Source organism: Pezoporus occidentalis, unplaced genomic scaffold (assembly GCF_034315485.1).
Source record: "Pezoporus occidentalis ecotype Australia unplaced genomic scaffold, CSIRO_AGI_Poc_V1 ctg12, whole genome shotgun sequence".
Classification (NCBI taxonomy): Eukaryota; Metazoa; Chordata; class Aves; order Psittaciformes; family Psittacidae; genus Pezoporus; species Pezoporus occidentalis.
The window spans coordinates 1668438-1686458 of record NW_026912994.1 but is presented as its reverse complement, the minus strand read 5'-3'; the positions used below and the strand labels follow the sequence as shown (position 1 = coordinate 1686458).

The 18021-nt window shown below is 42.0% G+C and overlaps 1 protein-coding gene across 1 annotated transcript; it reads right to left on the bottom strand.

The window, feature by feature from the left end:
• Positions 1-3093: 3093 nt before the first annotated feature.
• Positions 3094-17221, bottom strand: MCM6 (minichromosome maintenance complex component 6). The gene is made up of 17 exons (XM_062605981.1): positions 17060-17221; positions 16193-16339; positions 15544-15654; positions 14789-15038; positions 13934-14099; positions 13701-13846; positions 12759-12909; positions 11138-11279; positions 10071-10212; positions 9828-9935; positions 9068-9223; positions 7887-8015; positions 6656-6817; positions 5704-5839; positions 5282-5449; positions 4215-4354; positions 3094-3590 (listed from the first exon to the last, which is right to left on the bottom strand). The coding sequence occupies exons 1-17, from the start codon at positions 17161-17163 to the stop codon at positions 3477-3479; spliced, it is 2472 nt and encodes an 823-aa protein (XP_062461965.1). The 5' UTR covers positions 17164-17221; the 3' UTR covers positions 3094-3476.
• Positions 17222-18021: the final 800 nt, after the last annotated feature.

Genomic DNA, 18021 nt, shown 5'->3' with positions numbered 1-18021 from the left:
CAAGGATAAGGTGTTCCATCACTTTCCCAGGGATGGAGGTGAGGCTGACCGGTCTATAGTTACCCGGGTCCTCCTTCTTGCCCTTTTTGAAGACTGGAGTGACATTTGCTTTCCTCCAGTCCTCAGGCACCTCTCCCGTTTCTCAAGACTTGGTAAAGATGATGGAGAGTGGTCTAGCAATGACTTCCGCCAGTTCCCTCAGCACCCGCGGGTGCATCCCATCTGGACCCATGGATTTATGGATGTCCAGATTGCTCAACTGATCTCTAACCCATTCCTCATCGACTAAGGCAAGTCGCTCCGTTGACCTGACTTCATCTAAGGTCTCAGGGGTACAGGGCTCTTCAGGACTGCCTGCAGCAGAGTAGACAGAGACAAAGGTGGCATTCAGTAACTCTGCCATCTCTGCATCTTCTGTCACCAGGGCACCCATCCCGTTCATCAGTGGGCCTACATTGCCTCTGGTGTTAGTTTTGTCTGCCATATATTTGAAAAAGCTCTTTTTGCTGTCCTTGACCCTTCTTGCCAGGTTTAATTCTAAGGATGCCTTAGTCCTCCTAGCTGCCTTCCTACATCCTCTAGCAGCAGCCTTATATTCCTCCCAAGTGGCCAGCCCCTCCTTCCATGACCGGTAAACTCTCCTCTTCCACTTGAGCATACCCAGCAATTCCCTATTTAGCCACGCAGGTCTCTTGGCCCTCTTCCTTGACTTCCTACGTGTCGGGATACTCCGATCTTGAGCACAGAAAAAGCAGTCCTTGAATATCAACCAACTATCTTGGGCCCCTTTACCTTCAAGCAGCCTTGCCCATGGGATTTCCCCTAGCAATTGCTTGAAAAGGCCAAAGTTTGCCCTGCTAAAGTCCAGGGTTGCAATTCTACTTGGTATTCTACTAGTCCTACCACACAAGATCCTGAACTTCACCATCTCATGGTCGCTGCAACCAAGGCAGCCCTCAACCCTTACTGCTTCAACCAGACCCTCCTTGTTAGTGAGGATGAGATCCAGCAGCGCTCCTCTCCTGGTCGGCTCATCCACCATTTGCAGGAGGAAGTTATCATCCATACACTGGAGGAACCTCCTGGACTGCGGCTGGGTTGCCGAGTGGTCCTTCCAGCAAACATCAGGGAAGTTAAAATCCCCCACGACGACCACGGCCTGTGACTGTGAGGCTGCTCTCAGCTGCCTGTAGAAGGCCTCATCAACTTCCTCACCCTGATCCGGTGGTCTGTAGCAGACACCTACAACAGTATCCCCCCTGCCAGCCTGCCCCTTAATTCTCACCCACAGACTCTCAACTCGCTCGTCATCTGTCCCTGGACAGAACTCGGTGCATTGTAGTTCCTCCCGCACATAAAGAGCAACCCCACCACCCTTCCTGGCTGGCCTGTCTTTCCTGAAAAGGACATAGCCCTCCATGACTATATTCCAGTCATGTGAGCTGTCCCACCACATCTCTGTAACTGCCACCAGATCATAGTCTCCTGACTTAACACAGGTTTCCAACTCCTCCTGTTTATTTCCCATGCTGTGCGCATTGGTGTACAGACATTTCAGGGAGCGAGCTGAGCACACCGATTTCACCCTAGGATTATAGGAGGCCTCCCAGTCTTCATTAATTCCGGAGCCCAGCTACAACCCCATCCCCCTTCAAATCTAGTTTAAAGCTCTCCAAATGAGCCCTGCTAATTCGTGCCCCAGCATCCTTTTGCCTCTGTGAGACAAACCTTTCCCACTTGTCATTGTCCAGACTGGTGCCCTATAAAACCAGCTGTTATCAAAGAATCCAAAGCCCTGCCTGTAGCACCAGTCTCGAAGCCAATTGTTCATGAACTGAATCTTCCCATTCCTTCCCACATTCCCAGACTTTACTTTAGGAATTCTTGAAATGCTGAAAAACACTGCTGAAACGTGCTTAGTGTTCTGAACAACTCTCTAGTTACTCTCTTCTCCCACCCCATGTTCGAATAACAAGTTTGAACAGGAACTTTACAGCACCACCTGCTGCTTATTCAGTAAAGTAGTGTAAACTCAGAAAGAAAACACCCCTTCTAGCCTATGAATCACATACGTAGAACTGGGGAAAGAGAAGCAGGAAAAATACTTTCTCCCATGTGAAGAGTATTTATTATCAAACTAAAAGTGCAGGGAGGGAAGGGAGAAATACCTAATGAAGCACAAACATCTTCCTGTCCTTATTTTGAAAGTAAATGAGCAATACAGAATAACATCAAACTGTCGTTGCAGGTGGGCTGCGACTTTTAACAAAATATAGCATTTGCCAAGATGCAGTTTATGAAAAAATAGTGAAGTTACTGCAGCCAGAGTTAGTGGTAATAAATATTTATGATTCTTTCCATTCCTTAAATATAACTGTTATCCTTAATGATATGCTTAGTTAGACTAAGGCCTATTTCTCCAAAGCTGGGAGAGACTAACAGGAAAAAGACAACTCTCTTAGGAACCAGCTTCATTTCTGGACCTGCTTCAGAAATAGTTATTTCACACTATTTATACTTAAAATACACAGCTTTGGTATCTTTCATGCTATTAGAAAATGTGTCTTAGGTTCTGGTATCAGGCTAAGAGAAATATTCAGGTATTTTAATTCTTAATAGATTATTTAATAATCACATACCATACAGCAAATAAGTGATTACAACAGAAATTTAAGTAAAAATTTCTTATAGAAAAATCTACAAACAAGTTTACATATACAGTCTTAAATTTCCCTCACAAATGATGGCAGTTTTCAATTCACTTACAAGTCCAGACATTCATCAAGATGAGGGTTTCTGACCTCCTGACCTTAAGCTTTGCTTTGGGCTTGGCTATTTTCAATTTTCTATTTTACATATGCAATATGAGCATACACACCTTTAGTCCATCTAAAAAAAAAGAGAAGTAATCAGTTTCTCATTACCCATTAATGGAAGGTAAAAATCTTCATAAAAACTAGCATCTGTCACCCAAGAAATGTAATCTTTCTTAAGACATTAAACATTTACATCACTATTTTTTCAGCCTCAAAGCATAAGCATAGAAAATAGCAATCCCACATGTGACAACAAATCCACCCCCAGACATCTCCAGACATTTTATGATCTTTTATTTATGTTAATAAGAAAAAGAGTAAAAACCGATAGCGTAGAAATTCTACTAAATACAATAGAAGAACAATGCAAAATTCCTCTTGCTTAAAACAGAAGCATCTCCATGATAGTCCTTATCATCTGGATGATGGCACTGAAACCCAGAATTAGTGACAAACCTAATATATGTGTAATTTCTTTAAAAACTTTCCAGGTATACTCAGTGTCAATGAGCAATCGTGTATTACTAACCGCACACTGGCACATTCCACAGTAGAGCATTCATAGGAATTGAGGATATTAGCTATAGTATAGCAACCCTTGAAAGCAAAGAATGCATTTTCCAACAAGTAACCAGGCAGCTCTACAATCCAGTTCAGCCCTTAGTCTTCCAGCAGATAATTTGGGTTGACAACCAGGTATGGATCTTCATCAAAAGTCTCCTCTTCTTTGGATCCTCTCAGTCCTGACTGGGACAGTTCTATCAGAATGTGGTCCTGCAACAGACAAAAATTTGTATTCAAACAAGAACAGAAAGGTTTGTTTGCACTTTTTGAAAGGCACCTCCTTTTTATTTTAGTAGCAGCTCTTGCTGATAAATTATTTAGCCCTTTTAATTGTGAACTCCCTCTTTAACAGGTTCCTGATCTTAACAATTATGTTCAGTGGAAAACTCTTACATATTGTATGCTTTCTGGGAACACTTCAATCTAAGTGGGTTTGTGTCTTTAAAAGTGAGACGTACTTTACAGTTTCATACTTTGTCCTCCAAACTGCCCTAGTGCCCCCATGATTTAGTCATCCATTGAATAAACTCAATTTTTGTATTGCTGTATCCTAATGTATAGCTAACACCATAGAAATACAGAAAAATATCACTTCCACTTCTATAAGGACATAAGATGGCGGTTTCAATTTTTACTTGTACATATCTCTAACTTATTTCAGCGTTTTCTCTATTTTAGCAGGCATTAAACAAATAAGGTATTTATACTGCATCGGTCAATAACACAAAAGCACAAAACACCTTTCTCAAATTAGGAAAGTATTCTATTAAAAATGAATCACTGCACCATGTAAGTTAAAACCCTTTTTCATTATCCACACATTTCTATACATACATAATGTGTCAGTCGGTGAATGACTCTCTCGATGATCTTCTTTTTATTTATTAGTTCTTCTTCAGATTCTATTTCAGATTCAATTTCCTTCAGATACCAATTAATAAGTTCACTCTTCTTTAACGATGAATCATCCTCTTCTGCAAAGAAATAATTTGCATAAACATAGCATCAGTAAGATACCATTCAAAGTGTAAGAGAAAAGCATTTATATGTTAACATTTACAACGCTGAAAAGAGAAACATGCTTTTTAAGATGCTTTTTTTCAAACTTCATGCTTTTTTTCAAACTTTCTTCTGTTTCTTAAAACATCATGTTTTGTACAGGAGGCTGTTGTATTATGGTTTAATTAGAGACATTTAGACTGAGAATTGAAGCTTTCAGGTCTATACATCCAAGTACCTTACAAATCAAGTGAGCAGCCTAGCTACCACCTCAGCCTTCAGCTTCAAGAAAAAGCAGTTGTAAGGTCTCATACAAGTATGCTGTGAGGGCAAAATAAAATCACTGTCACACAATGCTGAAGAAGTCATCCTTCTACATGTACTCAGCATTCTGAACATGTACTGTGGTCTCCACACCCTTCCAAAATTTTGTAGCATTGGTTTATAATATGAGACAACTGCTGCATTTCACAACAGCCTCATTGCAAAAGAAATATTTCATCTTCTCAAGAATGAAGCAGCCGTTTGGCACATTGCAGCTATTTGGTTAAGTATATATTTTAGGCTGTGGCTGCTGGCACACATTAAAGGTCTTGCTACAATTTTCACTGCTGCTGACTCTTCTAGTTAGGTTAAACCAGTAAATGCTACAAATTCTTTCCTGGATCTGCTCTGTTGACATGCTACTTGACTTCCTGGGTTTCAATAAAAGACTGAAGAACCAGAGCTAGGAGTTTTATCTGTATCATCAGATGTAGTTTTGCCACATGTACAGGTTCACACCTGATCTAACAATTTTGGTCTCAGCAGGAGTGAAAATCCCAAATGCAACATCATGAGATGCAGTAACAGTTGCTCCCTGAAATCAGGGTCTGCCATCTTTTTAATAAAAAAATACTTACCTTCCTCTGCTTTCCTAAGGTGCAGCACCAGGAGATTAGAAATTCGCTGATACTCAGTGAAGCCCAGTCTAAGAGAAGCTTTGGGTGCAACATCCTTGTTCACATCCTCAGAATGGCCGTTGATCCCATTCACTACACCACTGACCCCAGCTGGAGCTTCTGCTTCACCTGTTTGGATACATGCTCAGGTTTAAATCTGTAACATCTTTTAACTGTTTAATACTCTGATCCACTGAAAAGTGTTTTAGTGATCAATCAGGTGAGGGGACCCACAAGGAGGCTGAAGAAATAAGGGAGTTAAGAGTAGAAGTCAAGAGTCCTTAGATGAGAAACAGGTGAGAAACCAAAAAGAAGCATACTCAAAAAAGGTAAAAGGCTGGAAGCACCTTCCCCTTTGAAAAAATTCTCTACAAGTAGTTTACCATTGACTCCATCTTGCTCCTCTTGATCCTCCATTTGCTGTTCATCATCTTGGTCCAGATTGATGTCAGGAGTCTCAACTCTAATGATGGACTTGTTTAAAAGCCTGAAAGCTTCCTTCACATGCTTTGGGTGAACCTGGGTAAGATTTGATTAAAAGAAGTATTTAAAGCTTCCCCTCCCCCCAACAGCTCCAGAAACTCACCTCTGACAAAGGATTTTTTTATTTCACCTGATTAATCCTAAGCAACAAAGGCTCTACAAGTCAAATTATATCCTACTACAACTCCTCTCAGTTCACACAAGGTTAAAGAGGGAATAAGAAACTTGATGACTCTTTCAGGCTTCAGCAATCATGTGGAGTTGATAAAAATTTTACATAAGCCAAAAACATTTTGAAGGAAGATCAGTGAAGCAAGAAACATGAAAGAAATGGGTCCGAACAGAAGCAACACGGAAAAAAAAACAAAACAAAAAACCCCATGTAATTAATGAGAACTCTCCTCCAAAATTTAGAAGCAAAAACTGGAAAAATCATTTCTAGCTGAGCCGTAAGCTAAAAGCCATCTATTTCTGTATAAGCTGAATTTAATTAAAAAGAACCCAATGGGTGTCCTTCTTACATAACCAGTGAGCAAGTTTCTATCACTGCATGTGTCACATAGCCCCTGTTTGCCACGATTTGACAGATAACGGGCTGAGACTGCAAAAAAATGCAAGTTTTCAGTTTGGACCAGCTGATCTCAGTTTTACAAGACATACCTTAAAACCAGTATTTCTGGCATACAAATTCAGAGTGTGACAACAAGTGAAAACATGATCCAAGCTCTCCTTTTCACCCACAGGATTTGCATATGTACATTACCACAGCCAAACAGCACAGCCAGAGCTCCCACAACATTTATATAAACACTTACACAAACTTTCATCATAAACAAACTTTCATCATGGTACCTCATCACAGCAGTGCATACGGGCCATAGCTTCAGACAGCCGAATCATGCTTTCCAGTTGTCGCACTGTGATTCTCCAGGACGACTTTGTCACTCCAGAGCCATCACGCTGCCGCAGCCGTTTATACTGCTCCACTATAAAGTCCTCGGACTCCTTAGATATCTTTGTGACATTCAGATAATATGACAGTTTGCCATGTTAAAAGTATTAAATCTTATTCTTCTTGCATTAGATTGGCACTCCCCAGATGTTTTTGTAGTAGCTATTCTTTTCTCTGAAATATTCTATGCTATATTTATAATAGATAAATATAATGACAATCTTATTATGTTAAAATTATATTGCAATAACTATTACAGCAACAATGATATTACAGTAAGTACACTGACACACTAATTATTTTACAGCAGATTTTTGATATTTTCTATTTTTCTGTTCCACTGACTTGCTTCTGGGTATAATTCATGTCTGTCTCTACTAGATTGCTCTATGTTTCTTTACCTCTCGTTCTGCATGCAAATGTACATACAAGCATACACTCCATATACTAACTCTCACTACAGCTTTGTGTACACACTTCCCTGCCTGAATCTATCTGCACATACACAGATCCAGCTGGAAAACAAACTCCCTACCACATGGGAATGAAATGGGAGTTTTCAAAACTCTGTAAGAGAGGGTGTTCTCTCCTTCCATTTGAGAGGAACTATATTAAAAGAACTTCTGAAGAATGTAACACACAGTCCCTCCAAGCTGCTATTTGGACAGACCACAAAAATTTGTACTTGGAAGAGTTTCCCATATTCTGTATTTTACCACAATAAAAGCAAACAAATATTGAGGAACAATACCCTTTTAAAATAAAGACATTAAGCAATACATCAATGAAACACAAAAATTTCTGCAGCAGCTGTGTTGAATAACCTATGCCCTTGAAGTAAGTGAAAGCTATGACACAAGCCCTCAATTGTTCAAGACAGAGGTTAAGAACTGCCACCAGAGTTAAGACTACTGATGGAAACAGTCTCAGCTAGGCTGGCTGGATTACTGGAGTTAAAAACATAATGCCCAAAGTACATAGCTCCAGAATTATGTGATGTTTCTACATAATAACTGAGTTTAGAGCTCTTTTCTACACTAAGTGTCTTTGCATTTGCCAGAAAAAATAGCATGCTACTGTTCCTTTGGATCTCCCTCATACAGAACAACTTATACAGGAAAATAGAATTACCTTTGGTTTGAACTGTCTTGCAAACAGCAGATACCTTCTGATATCATCTAATGAATAGACACGATCAACAGATTCTTCTACTCTGGAATGCAGATCCACTATGCGTCTGGCAATGGCATAATCTGTAACCTGGGATATTATTGCTCTGTCAGATCACTTTCACAAAGTCAGCCAAATATCAAAGCAGCAGCTATATTCTTCCTTCGCATTCCCCTCCCTCACTTGCAATCCTCATGGCAGAGCTAGCCTTCCCAGAAGCCAAACTCTCTCCCAGAAGATTCAGGAGAATGCCAGGGAGGTTTTTAATTGAAGGAAACATAGCGGAGAAGGGACAAAAGACAGTTTTAGGATTTATAACCTCTTGGAACTCTCCTGGGTTACAATTTAGCTACAGAATAGGCAGAAAGCAGCACTCTGCAGCATGGGAACTGCTTTCTTCCTTTTCGGCCTATTCTATCTCTTTCATGAGTCCCTTCTTAAATAGATAATCACTCTGAGCAAAACAGTGGAGAGAATAGCGCTGAACCAACTTTAACCTCTCTCACGCATTCCCAAGACAAATGCCACAGACAGGTGCTAGCAGTCTTAACATTAGCGACCAGTGATTTTTAAAAAACTACTAATGGTGTTAAGTTTGCAGCTCAAATCACTACAAAATGAAAAGGCAGTATCCTTGTATTCAACAGAGCACGTTCAAATTTGTACTGCCAGCTTTTAACTTTGCACACAGAGAAGAAATGCAGAAGCAAGATACTTGCATTAGATCAGCTTCACCTAAAATTGTAGATGGCACCAAGATGGTCAGAGGGCAGAAGCACATGATGTGTGAGGAGAGGCTGAAAAAACTGGGTGTGCTCAGCTTGAAAAGAAAGCCTCATTGGTGAGTATAGATGTGATGAAGCCAGATTGTTCTTAGAATTACAGACTGACAAGAGGCAACTGACACAAACTGAATCATGAGAAATTCTGATTAGATATAAAAGTTGTTATTTTTTTAAATGAGTGAGAGCTGTCAAACATTGCAGTAGGAGCCTGGAGAGACTGCAGAATCCCCATCCTTGCAGATACTCAAAACTCACCAGGTCAACCTGTTCTCTATGATCTGCTTGAGTGTGAAGTTACACTAGAAACCTCAAGAGATATTTTCCGACATAAATTATCTGACAGTTTCTTAAAATTACCTCATTACATTCATCCACAAGAATGAAGAAAAGATCAAAGCGAGACATGATGGGCGCTGACAGGTTTATATTCTGTTTCAGTGACTTGGATCTGTCATAGTGCCCGCCAACTGGGTTTGCTGCAGCCAAAATGGAGGTCCTGGCATTCAGGGTAGCCTGGCAGTGAAAAATACGAATAAAAAGAGAAGAAGAGAATGTCTGTGACCACTTGCTAAATCAGCTCACTGCAATTTGAATAGGTCAGCACAATATCTTTCAGATAATGTTTCAACGGAGGTATTACAACCATCACTCCTCAGAAGAACCCAGATTCTTCCAACCAGCTTTTTCTAACCAGGTCTTGGCCCCAAGAAACAGTTTGTGTATCAATATATTAACTCTGTCACACTCTTGCCAACAATACTGAAATAAAATTTTAAAATTGCTTCTCACAACACTCCATTTCTCACAGTGCAAATACACATTTATACAAACATGCACAGATCTATATCCTCTGTCAGGGTTACTTCAAGGTTAGGATTTTCTCGTTTTGTTTCCTGTCCTCTACTACATTTTTTTCCCCTTTCAGTAACATTTCTGATCTTTTTTTTTTTTTTTTTCCGGGGGTATGTGAGACAAAAGCTTTGCAGGCAAGTGATCTCTGTCTTGCTACAGTGAGGCCGCTGACATGAGAATCTGACAGATGATGCTAGATCAGTACATGTAACAAACAGTCCAGTGATAGTACAGACTAGACAATCAGAGGAATAGCGCTAACTACCTTTACTCCTGCTTTAGTAATGGATATAGTCTGCTGCTCCATCGCTTCATGAATGGCTACTTGATCCCGCAGCTCCATTTTGTCAAATTCATCAATGCAACAAACCCCCTGCAGTGCAATAAAAAATCATGTCACCCCAGTTCAATCATTCTGGGGGGAAAAAAAGCATCTTTAAGACAATTTGGCACTCTGCCGTTAATCAAAACCACTCCAGGATGCAGGAACCTTAGTTCCTGGACTCACATTATCCGCCAGCATCAGTGCTCCAGCTTCAATGACAAATTCATGAGACTCTTCATCTTTCACAACAGCAGCTGTCAGACCAGCAGCACTGGAGGCTTTTCCGCTGGTGTATACAGCACGAGGACTGAACTCGTCTACATGCCTAAGGAGAGGAGTAACAGTGAGGAATTTAAAGTCCAATTAAATCTTGCAGAAACAAGATAGCTGCAATACAGAGCTGTTTTCAATCTCTCAGGAAACGACTTGCTCCTTCTTTCAGAAAGCAATTAATATTTAGGTAGGCCTTCTCACCTCTTAATGATGTTTGAGCAAACCTTGGAAACTAACCCTTATCTAACTGCAGTCTCTCACAAGTCTGTTATTTACCTGTGGTTACATTAGCAGAAAAAATAATCCGGACCATTTCCCACGAGTCTTCTGCTGACTTCACAAGCTAACATAGCCCATAGGAAAAAAATCAGCAAAAAGGAATAAATGGCTTCATAGAAAGAAGTGGTGAGACTGACCACAAGCAGCCTAAGGCAGCTTTTGTGGTGCCTCTAGATTTCTGAGTTGCAGTGCATGCTGCAAGGACCTCTGCATTGTTCTCCATGAAGCTGAAGTCAATGAACAGCATGGCAAAATGAAACCATACTGAATAAAATTTCCAATTAAAAAGCATTAGAAGCATAATTATTTATTTCATAATTATTTCTCAGAGCTAGCAGCTGTCGATTTGTTCAAAGTGCTGAAACCTACCCACTTTGACTAAACTAAAAAATGCAGGAGGGGGCAGAAATAATTATTTCATTTGCCTGATATTTTATATGGGAAATAAATTTTGTACTTTAATATACAATGTCATTTGAAAAACTTAAGAAATTAATACTTCATTTTTTGTGATTATCACAAGAACTTGAGTTTGCTTCAGCCCTGTTCAAATACTTCAACCACATGCAAACAATTCCTGGATAATATTCTCAAATGTTTTACTTCCTTTTCCTTAACATGGAAAAAGCACAGTTCACATGTATAGCTCCTGTCACTCTGGACAATGCTTAAATACTTTGTTTTAGTAAGATGCTTACTTCAGAAACTGACTCTTGGCTGTACTTGGATCACCAACCACACAAACATTGATGTCCCCACGCAATGACGTGCCTTCTGAAGTGGTCTTAGGAACTCCTCCAAAAAGCATCAGCAGGACACCACGTTTCACTTCATCATTACCTGCCCCAGAACAGACAACTCAATTAAAAATCCAAAAGAACACACCACATTCTTCCTATTTAAAAGAAACTTCACCCCACTAGAATTTTAGAGCATTTGGGTACATCTGCTCAGGATTTACCTATTTGCTAAACATCCTCTATAACTGCCTTTATGGGCTTGATTTAGCTTCAAGGCAGACTGACTCAGAAAGCAGCTGAATTGCTTGATGCTACAGAGGCTCAGAATATGAACCAAATTCAGCTGATCAAACTTTTCAGATATAAACAACATAAGTCCTCAAACTAGCTCTGAGCCAAAAAGAACTGCAAACACACACATACATGTACAACAGCATACAACTATTGGAACCCTTAAACCTTCTGAAAGAAGCCCATATAAAATAGAGCTCACACCCAACAGTCAACTTTATGTAGGGTCTGGCAGATCACCTAATAGCAAAGCCAACTGTTCTGACTAATATCTTGAAGGCCTTAATCATAGAATAGTTAGGGTTGGAAAGGACATTAAGATCATCTAGTTCCAACCCCCCTGCTGTGGGCAGGGACACCTCACACTAAACCATATCACCCAAGGCCTCGTCCAACCTGGTCTTGAACACTGCCAGGGATGGAGCATTCACAACCTCCCTGGGAAACCTATTCCAGTGCCTCACCACCCTTACAGGAAATAATTTCCTTCTTATATCCAATCTAAACTTCCCCTGTTTAGGTTTTAACCCGTTACCGCTTGTCCTATCATTACAGTCCCTAATAAAGAGTCCCTCCCCAGCATCCTTATAGCCCCCCTTCAGATACTGGAAGGCTGCTATGAGGTCTCCACACAGCCTTCTCTTCTCCAGGCTGAACAGCCCCAACTTTCTCAGCCTATCTTCATACGGGAGGTGCTCCAGTCCCCTAATTATCCTCATGGCCCTTCTCTGGACTTGTTCCAACAGTTCCATGTCTTTTTTATGCTGAGGACACCAGAACTGCACACAATACTCCAGGTGAGGTCTCACAAGAGCAGAGGAAAGGGGCAGGATCACCTCCTTGGACCTGCTGGTCACGCTCCTTTTGATGCAGCCCAGGATATGGTTGGCTTTTTGGGCTGTGAGCGCACACTGAAGCTGGCTCATGTTCATTTTCTCATCAACGAACACCCCCAAGTCCTTCTCCGCAGGGCTGCTCTGAATCTCTTCCCTGCCCAACCTGTAGCTGTGCCTGGGATTGCTCAGGCCCAGGTATAGGACCTTGCAGTTGTTATGGTTAAACTTCATAAGGTTGGCATCAGCCCAACTCACAAGCGTGTGATTAAGCATAGCAAGTACTCAGGAAATAGATTCTCGTTTACCAGCAAAACCAGTGCTAGAGGAGAGAGTTTATGGTAGTTGGCATACAGCTCTCAAGTTTTCCCAAACAGCAGTACACAGACAGCAAAACGAGTTTGTATTTTCACAAGAGACATCTTTCCTCAAAGAAGCAACAAATGGACTCTTACCGTGGATAGTGGGGAAGAGGCTGGTGCAGAGATTATGGTAAAGGTTCTTATCTTGGCTCATTTCGAACACCTTTTCCCACTCTTTCACAGACATTTGGTTTTTAATGCTTTCTGCAGTCTGCTCTTCATCTCGGATCTCTTTTCCACCAAACTAAAGAAAAGGAGATAAACAAAGTAGTAACGTGGTCACTACCAAATGAGAGCTCATTGCCTTATACCTTTAAAAATATACAATTTCCTAGGGACCAAAATCAAAAGCATGCAACTTCAGTTACTTTGAAAACCAAAAAGACACCTTTGTCCACAGAGTAAAGAGCAAGTAAATTAGTACTGCTTCCTCTGGCTAAAATTTGCCTTTGTAAGCATTCTTCAATAACTGGAATGTACAAGGTCTTCATTCCTCTAGAACGAGGCAGGAAACTTTTACACTTGGAAAAGTGGTTTCATCATATGTGATGGTGAAGCTGCTAGCAGAACTGTAGATTAAAATATCATACCATGATATTTTAACCCAGCCACAGTCGATATTACTCATTATGCTGTAGTAACATTCCAAGATGTGATAAACAAGAGGGAACAAGGATCACTGTTTTCCTTCTGACAAAATGAAACAAACCTCCAGGATTTCCTGGAGGAAAAGCAAATGCTGCAGAAATGGATGAAAACTGAACAGAAATGAATGGATCAGTTACCTCTTTAGAACTGATACACTGATAGCGTTGGCAAATAATCACATCTGTGAAAACTGCTATGAACAATAAAGAGGAGAATAAAAAAAAAACCTGCTGTATAAATCTAATCAGTATATAGACAGTCAAATGCACAGGAAGGCGATACACATATGTACTTAGCTTTACCTATTCCCACTCCCTAATCTGAGGTAAAGCCATAACAGCGCAAATCATCAATACCTTTAAAAATTATTTTTTTCCCCAGACTCACCCGTGGATTTGTTGGTGCAACATAACAAGCTAGAAAGACTAGCTTATATGACAGCTCTCTGACTCCAAGGGCACGAAGTCCTCGGACACCTTCAGCTTCATAGCCTTCTGTCCCACTGATCCGGGAGCTGGTTTCTGCGCGCACCCCTGCCATTAAGAGTGGGAGTCAGAACAGCAGTTCCCAGAACAAGTGGGAAGAACACCTCATCAAGGTCACGAGCAGTAGCAACAAACCTGGTGTTGAGAGCTGGGACACATCAGGCACAACAATCAGTGACCCCGTGAAGTCACATTTGTCACCTGCCTGAGCAGACTCCACTGCTTCTGCGCGCAAGATCACTTCCACACTGCGAGGAATGCTACCGCGTGGCAGCTCAGCTTGCGTCTCCTGAATGCGAACCTGAGAGAGAATATTAAGCACTTAGCAAATGTCACCAAATCTGAAAATGCTTCTAAAGCTAAGCAGCTAACAAAGACAGTAAGTAGCCTTTGACTGCTGCCATCCACATCAACCGTGAAATTTCTCCTACAGTAAGACAAACAATCAAAAATCCCTTCACTAATCAGTATCTAAGGAGCCTTGGAGAAACTTAAGAGGATACACAGTGGCCACAATGGCAATTCTGAGGGCTAGGAAAAGCAACTTGAAGAGCCCGGTTAATGTGACTGACACAAAATATCATTGCAAGATGTGAAGTGCTGAGGATTTGGTAGAGCAAGTCAATTGGGAAGAGTAAAACAATGCAGATACTAAAAGACACATCTTTTCCTAAGAAACAACTAGACATGATGTACCTGCAACATGAAACTAGCAGTGGCTCGAATACGTGTTTTTTCAGTGATTTACTTCATCATCATACAACAAAACCTGTTTGATTACATTCATAATTCCCATGCTTAAACATAAGCCTTCCACAGAAAGAAAGAAACTATCTGCATAAATTCCAGTGCTTTCTCTTGAAGTCTTTTCTTGATATTGACAGAACCAAAATTAACAGTCTTCAGAGTGTTGCAGTACAAGCAACACCTTTCAACTACCACAGAAACATCATTTGTATTTGTCATCGCCCCCCGACCTCACCACTGTACCTTTTGGAAATCAACAAATCTTGATTTGTTTGTGTCCAGCAGGAACCTCCTCCTATTGGCACAGACTGGGTTTCTGCAGATGTTTGGCTGTGTGTATTTAAATTGCTGTTCCACATCTTTAATCACTGTCTGGCAGTCGAGGCACATGAAGGTTCCACTTACAAGCTCGGGGTGGACTGGGTGGGTACGCACCACCTGTCCACTGATACGCATCAGTGAACCAATTTTTGCCGAAGTTAGCTCTCGGATTCTGTTTAAAACAGAAATTCAAAAAGATTAAATTATTGAGTTGACATTTTTTAGGTCCAGGATACTACCCAAGTACTAACATGCAACTAGTTTCCTTCAGTCTGTGACTAAAGAGCAGTTTTAACAGACAGAAGAAGCAAGGTTACTAGAATATATTCTCATTTTATGATTTTACATAAACTTTTGGATTAATACTAAAGGTCAAACCAATGCAAAAGCTACTTCACTGGTACTTCAACAGCAACATACTCTAAATTACAGTTAGATTCAAGAAGTTACATTTGTTTGAGGAATTTGATGAATGCGATGAATGCAAGTATCTGAAATGTTTCACAAATGAAAAAATGTTTCAAAAGATAACCTCCACAAGACCAGGAAACTTCTTCATAATTGTATTGGTCAACTGTACATTTCACACTGTATTACCAAAACAGTTCCAGTATGTTTTGACACTTCTTTTCCACTAGTAAAAATGTACAAGTTTTCGGAATTAGTAATCATCTTACTTGAGCCTGGTAGGTAGATCTTGGAATGCAATATAAAAATCCTTGTTTGCAGGAACATTTCCATGGTCTCTGGCAAAAGTCTTTACTGCTCGGCAGAGGTAAGGGTACACCCTGAAATACAGAAAAGAAGTTCAAATTTTAAAGAAGTTATCAAAATGTCTTCTTCGCTTTAGACTACACCAAAGGCTTTTATCATACATTTCCAGGCTCTGGCTTTTATTGCCCCATTACTGTAGGAACACACAAAATCCAATCTAAATGCGCTAAGTATGCAATTACTGCATAATAATGCCATTTGCTTTATTGTCTGAAAGTCTCATATTATGACTGTTATCCTTGTATTAAGTAGATGATTCTCAAAATAAGCCACTGGCTCACATTTTCAGAACAAGGAGTTCTAGAGTTTATTCCTTATTCCTGTACTGACCACCTACTTCTTTATCATCATAAATGCAGTTGCCTAGTTAGCTAAGAGTATCCAGAAAGGAATCCATTGAGAAGTAAGTTCTGATCCAGTAAAGAGAAAAAAAAAAAAAAAATCTTAAGTGTGTTTTCAGGATACAAAAGCAGACAAACCTTTCATTTTTTATATAACATGTAAAAGATGTCACGAGACCACAGCATTGCTAAGTTCTCAGGTACACCTTACCTGTAAAATTCCTCCTGAATAGTGGTAGAAAGCTGCTGATTGAACTGCTCCAAATCCACAAAGCTTACAATCAAAGTGTTCCGCTCTGGTCGAATCAGTTCTTCAGCATCACGCAAGTATTTGACCTCCCCATCGCTGTTCTGGAACCTGAAAGTGATTCAGGAAAGAGTTTCACAGTTACACATCAGGCAGCAATCGAATGCAATCAGATACTTCTGAATTCAGGAGAGAAGGCGAGTGAAAGGATCACAGGCATTGAGGAGTGTGCAAGAGAATGACACCATCCCACAGTCCCTTGCTGCATCTATCAACCGCTCAGCACAGACGCACCGGGTCTGCACTCCATACAGTAGGTTTGCCCCACAGAAACTTACTTATGATTTAACAACAACTCTGCACCAGCAAACCGGGTTTTGTTTCCTCAAGGTGATGTTAACAGTTCCCTTGTTTGCTGCTAATAGGTCCCTGGGGAAGCAAAATGTGGAAAGCCAGATGTATTAAGGTGTAGCATTCGAGCCCTGAAAGGGATTTGCAACCTGGCTGTCACAAAACGTCTTTGGAAGGGACCAAACGCACCTAACAAAGTGACCGCAAAACCTCTCTGGGGAAGATTTTGCCAGCCAAGGGAGCACCGTGCTCTTTTCCTATACCTCCTGCACGGTAGACACCTCACGACAGGGGAGTGTCCCAGCAGGGGGCCCAGATGACGGGAGAGCTTTCCCGACTGAAACACGGCGGGTTGTGGCGACAGGCCCTGACAACATTCACCCAAATGGCGGCTCCCTCTGAGGAGCCAGCGGCCCGCCGCGGCCCACCGCCTCCTGGCGGCCCTGCCCGCCCTCCGCCGGGCCCAGCCCCTCCACTCACTCCTCTAAGAAGTCCTGGAACAACTTCTGGCACTTCTCGGCCACCTCATCGCGAAGCTGCTGTTGCTGCTGCGCCGCGCCCGCGTTCCCCACCGCCAGATCCATCCCGACCGCTGCTCCGATTACCAGCCCGGCCCCACAGCGGTTCGCGCCACAGCGCACCCCACGTGCGCCGCTGTGCTGGCCAATCGGCGACTGCCGTCCAGCAGAGCCCCGCCCCGACGCCCTAGCTCCCCCTCCCCTCACGCGCCTTTTCGCGCCAAAAGCGCGGGGTGTGCCGGAGTTGGGGTTCGGTCTGGGATGGGGCTGACGGTAGAGTGCTGTCCGCGAGGGGAAAGGCTCAGCGGGTGGATGGCGGCAGGAAGCGTCAGGTGGCCTAGGCACCAGCCCCGGCCATCAGCACTCTGATCCCAGCCGGGTCTTTGTCTCCCACTACTTGCTGGAGGGGTTGATTAGCTTTGTCTGTAAGCTTGTCGGTGCTGTGGAGGACTTTAACCTCCACAGGTAGAAGAAGGTGTCCCATAAACATGCAGGTGTCTGCTGCGGGGGTCTCAGGGTAGTCTTTAGCTGCAGTGAACTTGAGCAGGCTGCTAGTTTCCTGGAGAAGCAGGCCAGGTACAATAACGGAAGTTACAACTTCTGGCACAGCCAGCACTCTCTTGAGGAGGCTCAGAACTATGAAGCCCCTAAACTGCGTGCTGGAGGTGTTTTGAGCAGCGTCTCGCTGACAAAGACCCACTGGTTAGGCTGCACCTCCAGCTTTTAAAGGACCAGCCTCAGGTGAGCATGACGCAAATTAAGCCAGGTGAGGGTCGGGCTCGAGTTTGGACACTTGACTCCTTGTTCGTAACAGGCTCATGAGTAGGATGGCGTAAGGTAGCATATGCCAAGCGGTGTCATGGCTGACAGCCATTACCGAATGGCAGCTGGTGGCACATGATTGCCTGCCAGCAGGAACTGTTT